The sequence below is a fragment of the Erpetoichthys calabaricus genome, chromosome 8 (assembly GCF_900747795.2).
Source record: "Erpetoichthys calabaricus chromosome 8, fErpCal1.3, whole genome shotgun sequence".
NCBI classification, from domain to species: Eukaryota; Metazoa; Chordata; class Cladistia; order Polypteriformes; family Polypteridae; genus Erpetoichthys; species Erpetoichthys calabaricus.
This window is the reverse complement of record NC_041401.2, coordinates 60844560-60857280: the sequence shown is the minus strand read 5'-3', so window position 1 is coordinate 60857280 and position 12721 is coordinate 60844560. Positions and strand designations below refer to the sequence as shown.

The following is a 12721-nucleotide window of genomic DNA, read 5'->3' as shown; positions in this document are numbered from 1 at the left end:
ACCCATTTTCTAAATCCACTTAATTCGAAGTGCCTATGGCATACGTTTGAAACTAAAGCCGGAATGAAAGCAAATTCAGTGCACATACATTCTCACGAGGTCAATTAAGTTTTGATTGTCATAAAAATAAACAACATATTCTGAGAAATCCCGGAACAGACAGAGGGAGAACGCGCGAACTCCGTACAGAAAACGATTCGGAGTCGAGAAGCTTCTGTGCTTACAAGTGCGCCCGGGATTAATCAACTAGTTTAAGCGGGTTAGAGAAATGTATGGACGTTTGATCCAACAGCCGTAAGAAAGGCTTGCGTGTTACACTGGCAGGTCACCAGTGGCTTTACATTTGACTGGTGCGGGTGAGTGAGCTCAGCAATAGACAAAGAGATACTCTATTATGGTGATAGATAGACCGATAGGCTTACTTGATGTACAAATAGACAACTGGAGATATTTTTGAAAATTGTAAGAAAACGGAACTTAATGAGTTAGGCGAGACTGCGGAATACTTGTGAACACAGCTTTGGTTCTGAAAACGCATCTCTTTTTAGGAGAGCGCCAGCACTTGCTCATCTCACAACAGCGTGCATAAAATAAGTGGGCGCAAAAAAATGGATGGATGGATAACGTATATCTGTGACAAAGAGATCTCAGTTCTAAAATCTTTACATTTTAAGAGGAAGTCGGTATATGAAACCTATGCATTTCTGCTTTTCAAGTAAGTAAACGTGGTATAGATTCGGAATACCATGCATTCAACCAATTGCTATATATATATATTTGATTAGACATAAATCGATTGCAACTCCCAGCCGAAGACTAGACTGCGGTTAACTGTTTTTTTGTTTTATTTTTAAATGTCAGACTCTCCTGGAGTTCTTTCATAATTCTGCATGAATATCAGAACTGTTGATCCCAACGCACAAGTTACTGACAGAGCCTTTTGTTCCCACCGAGGGTTTAAAAGAGGTCATTGCCTCTGCCCCCATTGGCAAGTTCTCAGGAAGGCAATGGTAACAAACGGCATAAATATAAAAGAGAAAGAGTATCGCCGGCAACAAGGAAACCGGAGATTCAAACATCCCCCTCGTGAGGATGCCCAATCTGCTGGGCGCCTGGAATCACCCCATCCATTGTTACCATGGAAGTGGCAGCCCCGCCTTCAGATCGCTAAGAATTAGGCTATGTGTGCGTGTTTGTGTGTGTGTGTGTATGTATGTGTATGTGTGCTCATGGGGTTGTTTGCAGGGGTAACTATCGGTCAATTGGGTTCTGTTAACTATATAATTACTGCTGATGGTAAGGGCAGAAGTAAATATAATGTAAGCTAAATTGTTCATTCACGTATTTTAATTAAATTGCAGATTGGAAGGAGCTGTCAGGTATATTTAGGCCTATACTACACTTGTCACTTTAAATCTAAACGAAATATGCGATATATTTAAATTACTTAATTATTATAATTAGGTTTATGATGACGTTTTTACAGTTTTATCAGAACACCTGATAACTTCAAATCAATTATTTAAATTTTTAATTTACATCCTTTTTCTGATGACCACCATCTGGAGGCGATTTGAATAAAAGATACCACGTGGCTTCAGTTACTTCAGTATGCGATGTGTTTGAGACCATCGCGCTATGTGATGCGTGTTATAGACATCTTCAAATGCTTCATTGCGCCCGGCGTGTTTAAAAGCCGAACTAAATAAAGCGACAAAATATTAAAAACCGTACGACGGTAGCCAAATGGTGATTAAATGTGTAGTCGCGCCCAGGGTGTTACTTCTTTTCTGAATTCTTTTCCGACGTTCAATGTCGGTTTGAAGTGTAGGCCTAAGCATTACAATGTAAGACACGTCTTTTCGGCAATGCACTAAAAAAAGACAATCTGACTTCATTTTACCATTCAAGCCGTTTATGCTGACTCCGATTGGCTCAGTTTGGTTATTTCTGTAATGGTTTCCTTCCGTCCTATTACTTAGTGTATTGTCTATTTACTTTTAAATCAATGGTTGTTTAAAACTGTTTACATGAAAGGCGCCATAACATCTAGAAAGTTTTTCCTTGCGCGAATTCCTTATCTGACACCCCAGTGCAGGTTTTCATTCAGAAGTGTTACCATCTCAAGGTGAACTGCTCCGTCCATATATTTTAAATGCTGAGTAATCCGATGAATTCAGGCTGCAAAGAGTTAAACTGCAATGTAAACCTCCCCGAAGTGTCACGGTATTAGTAATCGGACCACCTCGGGGGACGCTTTATAAACGCCGCATTCCTGGGAGTCAGGGTGCTGTCTACGCGACGAGGTGCTGAAATCGCCGCGCGATGTGGTCTGTGTTCCTCGTGTTTCTGTCCTACTTGGACAGAAACTTTGTCAAGGGTGAACTTCTTGGACTCTACCCATCTGCAGATATGCAGGGAGGTGCACAATATTTTATGCTTAACAGTACATTTTGCTCGAAGAATTCTTACTCCCATTCGTCTGCCGGAGTCCTATACGTCCACCAGGTGTCCGATGGGGTGGAGGTGGCGAGATCGGTGCTAGACCAAGGGGGAGCACTTGTTGAGTGTTCAGTCATTACCAGTCCAATGGATGTGAAGTCCTTCATGCACGAGTGCAGACTAGGGGTCGGGAGACAGAGACATAGAAGGCCTGAGGGAGCAAGCTGGGTGACTGCAGACGTGGTCACTGCCAAATCCAAGTGTCAGTCTTTCCAAAGATCCCCCAACGCCCGGATGCGCAATAAAATCCTGACCAGAGAGACGGGAAAGGATAACCCGATTCTCCGCAGATCCAAGCGTGGCTTTACCTATCCCGGCACGCTGTGGTGCGGCGTAGGTAACAACGCAGACACTTACGACCATCTAGGTAAGTACATGCGACGTGGTTAACGCTTGTTGTTCCCCGATCCTAAAGCTCGCGCGTGCAAGAAATTTCAGGAGGGAGGGGGCTGGTTTTGAATGGTTTTATAAAGTAAAATCTGTGCGATACTTTGTCTAAAGGTCATGAACACACCACACAGTGCGAGTTTTGATATTTTGTACCGCCGGGTAGCTATGGGGTACCGATTTTGTGATGGTAAGCGCATGCTATTGGATACAATATGAATGCCGCCTCTGAATATGAGTATGCGCTTTGTCTGCGATGCTGCATCGAGTCCATTCACTGCTGATCTCCTTTCTTTAATCCACCTTTTAGGGGACTTCGCGGAGACGGACAAATGCTGCAGAGAACACGACCACTGCAAGTTTGTGATTCACCCTTTCACCTCCAAATACGGATACCGAAATTTCAGGTGGCACACGGTCTGCCACTGCGATTGTGACAATGCGTGAGTGTTACCTGAGATGTGACTTGACAAAGGGGGTGGGGGTGCAGTCCTCCCTGTGCACCTGTTGTAAGATGCAATTTGTACAAAAATATCAACCGCTTTCATTTGTGGGAAAACTGAGTGAGTGCCAAATTGTACTGATTAAGCAATCACGTGACACTTGCTCAATGCCGCCGCCGGCTAAGCGCTTGCTGGATGTTCTTTGTAAAGAGATTGAATGACAAGCTTTTGTTTAGTTGCAAACCCTTTTCTCCGAGAGGGGGTTTCGATTTATTTTTTAGGGAAAGTAAAATCATGAGTTGCACCTGTGCGAAGTAATTTCCTAGATCTGCAGCCATGTTTTGTTTTGAGAAAGGATTTGTGTACCACACTATAATAGATTCAGTAAAAGAAAAAACCTATAAAGTTTGTGCCAATGTAAAGCAAGTCTCCAAACACCTGTTCATTGAGATAGTATATACAGTTATAAAATTTACACTAGCACTATAGTCAGGTCTGTAAACATTAAACACTTAATGTAGTCAACAGGTGGCATGGTGGCGTAGTATTTAGCATATGCAGCTACCTCAATGGAGTCTTAACTTTTTTTTTTTAAATATGGGTTTTATTGCAGCGTTGCAAAGGCATCGATCTTGGGTAAACTGGCGACTCTCAAACTGGCCTACCCTGGTGACGGTGTAGGTGAAACTGACGATCCGTCCAAGGTTCCGCCTTCCGCCAGTATCTGACTCGGTAATTACGGTCTCCGATCGAAGGTGGTTCAGATACTCTGTCGATATAGGAAACGATAGGTTTTGTACATTGATCTATGGATTAGGTTATTATTGTTCTGGTTTTTTTCCCCACTTGTAGCGATGCACATTTGACAGCCTCTTATTCCGCATGTACTTCTTACAATTGGCTGTGATCGTCACGGTTTATCGGGGGTGGATTCATTTTCAGTAATTATTGGATATGTTGCAGGTTTCACTTTTAAGCTTGTTTTACTTTTTGTGCTGTCATCAATAGGCTAAAAGAATGTTTACGGAACGTGAATGACACGTCATCCAGAGTGATCGGCCAGGCATTTTTCAACGTAATTGAAGTGCCCTGCTTCGAGCTCAGATACGAAGAGCAGTGCGTGGAGCGCTTCTGGTATGGCTGGTAAGTAGAAAAGTTTTGAACTGAATAAATGAAGTGCCAGACGCCACGGGCTACGGCTTATTTTATAGTAAATTATCCATGGATGATCTCCACTGCCACCTACATCGGTGTAATCGCCGGCTCGGTCTGAGGCGGTGCATTCAGTGCGATTTAAACGGTTAAAGAGGCATCGGCGAATTGCGTGTGCGCAGTGCAGGTGGGGACTGAGCGAGACTGAAGACTAAAGGGATGATGGAGGGAGTCGAGAGCGCCTGCGCGAATAATGAACAGCAACAGTGCAGTTGTAACTCCTGGAAAGAGATACTATTGGCAAAGGAAGAAGTAAAATGGCTGGATTTTGTTTTTTAAAGAAATCCTGAATGATGGACATGCCTTTTTAAATCCATGTGCGTTTCTATTTTATTATTGTATTATACTGTAGAGAAAAAATGTACATGATGCTGCATGTGTCGATTTTTTTTTGGTTTGAAGTTTAGTAGGCAAGCATTTAGTCAAACGATTTCCAATTACGTTGTTGATATAAACGTATTAAAATATTGGTGTATCCTACAGGTATGTATAGTGTGTGTGTATCAGTCTATATTTCTATCCTATTTATTCTATTCAGGGGCCAGGGCCAATCCTGGTACAGCATTGGGCAGAAAACAACCTTGAATAAAGCGTCATGTCCGCTACAAGGTGCATTCACGCACCCTCCTAGTTCCCAGATCATTAGGTGTCCCCGATATTCCTACCTGCATGTCTTTGTTACGTGGCAGGAAAAGCTGAATAAATGACAGGAAAACAAACAAAAGCTGTGACGGGATGAGACATTAGAACCCAAGATATTGGATTTGTGCGGCAGCAGTACAAGATCCCCCCAAATTGAAAGTATTAACAAATCTAAAGACCAATGCAGAACCTCAGTCTAACTGTTAGATGTTACATTTGAGTTACTACTTTGAGTAGTGAGAAAAGCGCTATATAAATGCAAAGAATTATTATTACATTTAGCTTTATCATTTCACTTTGCTGCTTTTACTGTAATAGTATTTAAATCGGACATAAACATAAGGTGCTGATCCTTATCTTGAAATAAGTTATCAAGAATGCAATTAAACATAAGTCGATAGAGCAAATGATTGAAAAGTGCACAACACAATAAGTTAATTAGAAGTATATTGTTACAATTTATTACTGCCATTTATCCATTAATAAACCTGCTTGGAACGATTTTAGATTCTCAAGGTCTGCACTTTAATTCTTTCAAAAGGAAACTGTTTATCTGTGGTTCACAGAAATGTCTCGACACAAACTTTAAAGGGACACTGTGACTTAGTTCTCCTGGACATGAGAAATTTAAACGTCATGTTGGCTCAAGCCTCGTCACACTGCACGATTTTTCAAGCAATTAATGTGAAACAATTCTATTTACACAATTTCACCAGAGTGTGCAGCGACTGCTCCCCACTTGTTAATGTCAGTCATGTTATTAGACATCAATACAATACAATTTATTGTTGTACAGCCCAAAATCACACAAGAAGTGCCACAGTAGGCTTTAACAGGCCCTGCCTCTTGACAGCCCCCCCAGCCTTGACTCTCTAAGACGACGAGGAAAAACTCCCCAAAAAAACCCTTGTAGGGGAAAAAATGGAAGAAACCTCGGGAAAGGCAGTTCAAAGAGAGACCCCTATCCAGGTAGGCTGGGCATGCAGTGGGTGTCAAAAAGAAGGGGGTCAATACAACACAATACACAGAACAGAACAAATCCTCCGTCATCACCAACAACTCGGTCAGAATGGTCTGTGATTTCAGTTTCCTTTTATCTTAAGTCATTTTATCTTAAGTGTGTTCAGGAGCTGACAACCAATGCATTCTTACTTGGAACTGCAGCACATAGAATGCAGCGCCCAAGGAAATAAGAAACACGTGTTATGTACCACACAAACTGGGGAGAGGCTTGCCTGTCTGATGTCTTATATTTATCGTATCATGACAGAACTGAAAAAAGTAAAAAAAATAAATAAAAGGGCAAAGGTTGAAGTTGAACTTGCTATTTCTAGAAAGTCTTCCTATAGACACCGTCCACATCGGGCAGCACATTAAGGCTATATCGCATTATTTGTCTTTTCCACAGATTTTCAGTTGTAGCCTTCATTTAAATAATCTTAGGGAAGTGGAGGCAGTTGAAAGCACACTCCCATGAATCCATTCGTCTAATGTGACTTGCCCAGCAACTCAGTTCAACATTGTCCATGAGGAGTGTCAATAAAGTCAGACCTGTTTGAGCTTTGAGGTTAGTTGTAGAGGTGAGCTCTGTGTACAGGAGAGCTAACCAATGAATACTCCTTTTGAAATACAGACAAAGTGTTTTATTCCTCACACACAGTAGAGAAGCTTGTCTGTCTTGTGGTTAACACAACAACAGAATTGGGGGGGGGGGTTTGCCGAGACTAACCTGAAATCCATGTAGCTATTAATCCTTTGTGCAGCATGGGCTCCGTCAGGCAGCATGTCATTGGCCGTCACAAATAGGGGCTTATTTAATCAAAGAAGAGTTTCGCAGGGCCAAATGTACAATATGTCTCCAGAGTTGCCAAATTTGACAGGAACTTTACAGTTCAAATTCCGCTCAATCCTACAACATCTAACCCAATATTGATTAGTCCATTGAAGAGAATGAGAGAGAAATTTAGGTGATGTGGAAATGGTGAACCAGAAGTGCAATGTATGGACAGCTATGAAGAGGATGAAGAATGGGAAGGCTGTTGGTCCAGATGATATACCTGTGGAAACATGGAGGTGTGTAGGAGAGATGGCAGTGGAGTTTTTAACCAGATTATTTAAGGCAATCTTGAAAAGTGAGAGGATGCCTCAAAACTGGAGAAATGTACTGGCGCCGATATTTAAAAATTACGAGGATGTGCAAAGCTGTAGTAAGTACAGAGGGATAAAAATGATGAGCCACAGCATGAAGTTATGTTAGAGTAGTGGAAGCTCGGTTAAGAAGTGAGGTGATGATTAGTGAGCAGCAAGATGGTTTTATGGGTTTCATGGCAAGAAAGAGCACCACAGATGTGATGTTTGCTCTGAGGATGTTGATGGAGAAGTTTAGAGAAAGGCAGGAAGGAGTTGCATTGTGTCTTTGTGGACCTGGAGAAAGCGTATGACAGGGTGAGGAGAGAGGAGCTGTGGTATTGTATGAAGAAGTCGAGAGTGGCAGAGAAGTATGTAAGAGTTGTACAGGATATGTACGAGGGAAGTGTGACAGTGGTGAGGTCTGTGGTAGGAGCGACGGTCGAGTTTAAGGTTGAGGTGAGAATACAATAGGGATTCGCTCTGCGTCCTTTCCAATGGTGATGGACATGTTGATAGGGAAGATTACACAGGAGTCCCAGTGAATTAGGATTACAAATGACATTATCTGTAACGAGAGTAGGGAGCAGGTTGAGGTGACCCTGGAGAGGTGAAGATATGCTCTAGAGAGGAGAGGAATGAAGAACAGTAGGGCCAAGACAGAATTCATGTGTGTGTGTGTGTGAATGAGAGGGAGGTCCAAGGAATGTAGGGAGTAGAGTTGGCAAAGGTGGAGGAGTTTAAATTCTTGGGATCAACAGTACAGAGTAACGGGGTATGGAAGAGAGGTGAAAGAGTGCAGGCAGAGTGGAATGGGTGGAGGAGAGTGTCAGGAGTGATTTGTGACTGACAGGTACCAGCAAGAGTAAAAGGGAAGGTCTACAGGACGGTAGTGAGACCAGCTATGTTATATGGGTTGGAGACGGTGGCACTGACCAGAAAGCAGGAGACAGAGCTGGAAGTGGCAGTTAAAGATGCTAAGATTTGCACTGGGTGTTATGAGGATGGACAGGATTAGAAATGAGTACATTAGAGGGTCAGCTCAATTTGGACAATTTGGAGACAGTCAACGAGTGCATTGCTTTGGACATGTGCACTGGAGAGATGCTAGGTATACTGGCAAAAGGATGCTAAGGATAGAGCTGCCAGGCAAGTGGAAAAGGAGAAGGCCTAAGAGAAGGTTTATGATGTGGTGAGAGAGGACATGCAGGTGATGGATGTCACAGAGGAAGATGCAGAAGACCGGAAGATATGGAAGAAGATGATCCGCTGTGGCAACCCCTAACGGGAGCAGCCAGAAGAAGAAGAAATGACTGAGCATTGGCCTAACAGATTATTACCTGACTGGCACTATTAAGATTTGTTGCTCTAAGTTTGTTTGCACATCTTCACGCATTAATAAACACTGATATTTTATGCAATTGTAGCTACAGTAAAGTAGAAATAAGCAAAAAGTGCATCTATCATGGATTGCCTAGGTTCAGCATTTTCAGAAATAGATTTTTTGAATTAAGATTTCAAAAAGTGATCTTTATGGCTGAAAGGGTGGTGACCAGTGGCTAAGATTTTTTTTTCTCTTGTCAAAATTATTGAGTATATCAGTGGTTTGTATAACCATCATTTAATCACAAATTTTACCCATGTAACATTATTCTGCCTTGAAACAGGTGCAAGACGTATGGCATGGTGCCAGTTGCAGAAATCAAGGAGTCTATCCCATATGACTTTGGAGGTGTGAGTGTCATCGATGAACTGACGATCGCACCTTCCTGGCAAGTGAAAAACAAAACTTCCAGTGGAAATGCGACTCCCACAGCCACAGCAATTCCCATCACAACCAGCACAGCCCAAACCACTACTTCAGTTTCTATTACACGTCAACCACCTTTGGTCAACTTGGATTTGGATTCCAAAGTTCTATCCAAGATCTCCACCTCTCAGCCAGAGGTCTCTAGACCCTGCTCACATCAGACAGAAAAAAGAAGAAACAAAAAGAAGCCACACAAAAAGAAGAACTCTAAGAAATGCAAGAAGTTTAAGAAGCTGCCAAAGCCATCACAAAAACTGGAGATACTTGCAGTGACACCTGGTAGTGTTGCAGAGATTATAAAATACAGCAAGTTTGGTTTTACAGAAGCCAATGAGTGGCTCAATGGAAAAGAAAATTCCAAAAAGGGTGCTGATCCAGTTGCAGCCAATGTTTTGGATGAAGGAACAGAACACCACCATTTCAATGAGGTGATGAATGATGAGCCTGTTAGAGAAGCATCAACCCCACCCCCAACTTCTTTAAAAAGCACCACAATTGAGACTAAAACAGCTGGAGTGAAGGGGAAGGAAGACATGATCACTATCAAAGCAAAGAAAGTTAGGAAGACGCAACAGAGGAAGAAAAATGGGGGGAAGAAGAGAGAGCGGTCCAGGGGTGTTGCTCCAACCTCTTCACTTCAATAGGCCATGGCGGTGCAGCACACCAGATAGAGGGATAAAGAAGGCATGACGTCATGGTGCCACTCCTCCAGCTTCTTTAATGTAGACTCTTAACACGAAGGAATGTGGAACAGTAGACAAGGAAAGCCATCTTAAAGCTGTTGCAGTATGTCCAGTACTGCCATCGTGTACCGACACCTTTCAAAACATGATCTCTATGTGCCGGCAACAGCATCCCCACATCAATACGGATCACATTTACTAACTAAATGCTTCATGAAGACGCTTTGGAAGGAACATACATTAAATCTTGTGATGTTTCAACAGACAGTTTTGTTTATTTACAGAGAGAAATGGGAATAAATTATATTTATATCTAATTACATTGACAAGTTCCAAGAACAACTGTGTCCAGGCCATGTAAGATTGTTTTTTTTAATTAAAATCAGTCGAGCTGAGCTTTACCAATACGTTTAAATCATTATTGCTTAAATTGTTTGTGCCACCAGTCTTGCAGAGCATTACAAGCCAACTAAGAAAAACTCTGAATTACCATAAGCCTCCCTGATTTGGGGTGTCCATAAGTAATGTAATGATCTACTTCATGAGGTAGACTTACATAACAAGAAAGAATAGTTGCATCAGATCTTTGAAATTAAAATTTTTTTTTAAATGTTTAATTTCTATTTTCGATATGTAATAGAAATTTGTTATTTTGCATCCTCTGCTAGACGTCTATAGAGGGCTTAGATCCCTAGTTAAGAAACAGATATCAAAAGTAACCTCATATTAGTAATCACTGACCACCTTCTGGTTGAAATTTGTCATTTTTATCCTTTTGGGAATGGCCATCTTCAGCCTCTGCTTGTTTTGGGGGTTTGTCCCCTTAAGTTTCCTCTTCAACATATGGGCGGCATGCTCGGTTTCTTTTAAATTGGGTGACTGGTTTGGCTATTCAAGAATTTTCCATTTTTTTAGCTTTGAAAAACTCGTGTTGTTACCTTAGCAGTGTATTTGGCATTATTATCTCATTGTAGAATGAAGCACCGTTCAATGAGTTTGGAGAAATGTAAAGGAACGTGAGCAGATAAGATGTTTCTATACATCTCAGAATTCATTGGGTGACTTCCAGCAGCAGTTCCATCATCAACGAAGATAAGTGTGCCAGTACCTGCGGCAGCCATATATGCCCAAGCTATGATGCCAACACCACCATGTTTAACAGATGACGTGGTACGCATTGCTTTGGCAGTTCGTTTGCCTTTGCCATCACTCTGATGCATTTTCATCTTTGTCTCATCTGGCCACAAGATCTTTTTCCAGAATTTTACAAGCTCTTTTAAGTCCTTTTTCTGCAACCAAATCTGGCCATCCTGTTCTTCTGGCTAAGTCGTGGTTTGCGGCTTGCAGTGTGGCCTCTGTATTTCTCTTCATGAAGTTTTCTGCGGATAGTCGTCTCTGACACATCCACATCTGCCTCCTGTAGACTGCTTCTGATCTTGTTATATGAATCTTGTTATAATATTGAGATTAATTGTCACTTTATCTGTTTAACTGGTATAAATTCATTTCTTTTCTGTAAGCATGCAGAGCTGAGCCAGATTTAGCACAGAGTGCCAGCATTCAGAATTGCTAGGCCAAGCATTTAGGATAAGACAAGACAGGGACAGCTGGAGGACTGTGTCAGCCTAAAGAAGATCTGAGTGTTATTTAAATGTACTGTCTGATGTCAGCTAAAAATATTGTACCCTTGTTTGGAAATGGGCTCTGTGCCATCTGGGGGCTTGCATGTGGAGAAGACACTATAAAACCTTTTGGAGGATTGCCAGCCATTGGGAGACTTGACGCCCGGACTACAGGAGACTATGTCGACTTGGTCCGAGAAATCCTTCCAAACGCTGTGACGATGACTGCAAACTCCATACGCAAGGTCCCCACCCTTGGACTGAGTACTGCGGTGTGTCTTCCCCGTTAATTATGCAGCGTAAGCCGTTATTAAAGAACTAGAATTATCCTAACTTGTCGTGTAAGCTTGTAACCGCCATTGCATGCTGAGTGGGGTAATACCATTTTAATTTATAATTCAGGTTAATTAAAACGCCGCAATATAAAAGAACACATTTCCAGAGAGCTGATACCTCTCTTCAGGAAACAGATCTGTAGAACAGGCAGTTGGGGCCTTTTCTTTAGCATAGTGAGGACTGTTCTGTCATCAGCAGTCGAGGTCTTCCTTGGCCTACCAGTCACTTTGATTACTGAGCTCACCAGTGAGTTCTTTCTTCTTTATGATATTCCAGACAGTTGAGTTTAGGTAATCCTAAGGATCCACCGATGTCTCTAATGATTTTATTCTTGTTTTCCAGCCTCATAATGGCTTCTTTGACTTTTATTGGCACAGCTTGTGCTCATGTTGAACAATGGCAACTGCAGACTCCAAAGGGTAGAAGTAAGCCAAGGCTGCACCAGTGAGGCAATGAATCACACCCGAATAATCACAAATACTCGTGATGCCAATTGTCTCAAACATTATGGTGCCCTAGAAAGGGGGGACCATGTAGAAAAAAAGGTGTCATTTCTACATGTGGTGACTGAAATGTATACAAATACCCTTAAATGAAAGTTTGCAGTGTGCACTTTAATCACACCTGCAGTATTTAATTTGTCAGTTTAAACTGTAAAGCAGTGAGGGTTAATCAAGGAGAAATGTGGCTTTGTCCCAAACATTATGGAGGGTAGTATGTGTGTGGGTGTGTGTGTATATACATATATCTCTCTATTATAGAAAAAATAATCTTGAGACAAGACTTTTTCAGAGAGAATCATGTCCCGCGAGATGAGAACTTTATGCCAAGAGATGAATTGAAAACCTAACAGGTCCAAGCGGGGGCGGAAATAAAAGACAAACAGTAGAAGTAGAAAAGACAAAGAGAAGAAGACAAAGTAGAACGTTGTAAAGAGGTTCAAAAACATTGGCACGA

General features: G+C 41.9%; 1 protein-coding gene across 1 annotated transcript; it reads left to right on the top strand.

Annotated features, from left to right (window-relative positions):
- Positions 1 to 1608: 1608 nt before the first annotated feature.
- On the top strand, positions 1609 to 10128 carry proca1 (protein interacting with cyclin A1). Its single transcript, XM_028806585.2, has 4 exons — positions 1609 to 2869; positions 3200 to 3332; positions 4341 to 4475; positions 8981 to 10128. The coding sequence occupies exons 1-4, from the start codon at positions 2326 to 2328 to the stop codon at positions 9765 to 9767; spliced, it is 1599 nt and encodes a 532-aa protein (XP_028662418.2). The 5' UTR covers positions 1609 to 2325; the 3' UTR covers positions 9768 to 10128.
- The last annotated feature ends 2593 nt before the right edge of the window (positions 10129 to 12721 follow it).

Excerpts from the sequence above, each read along its gene's own strand:
- proca1 (XM_028806585.2), top strand. The coding sequence starts at position 2,326 with ATGTGGTCTGTGTTCCTCGTGTTTCTGTCCTACTTGGACAGAAACTTT. Across the intron at positions 2,870-3,199 it reads AGACACTTACGACCATCTAG|GGGACTTCGCGGAGACGGAC; the intron begins GTAAGTACATGC and ends TCCACCTTTTAG. Across the intron at positions 4,476-8,980 it reads GAGCGCTTCTGGTATGGCTG|GTGCAAGACGTATGGCATGG; the intron begins GTAAGTAGAAAA and ends GCCTTGAAACAG.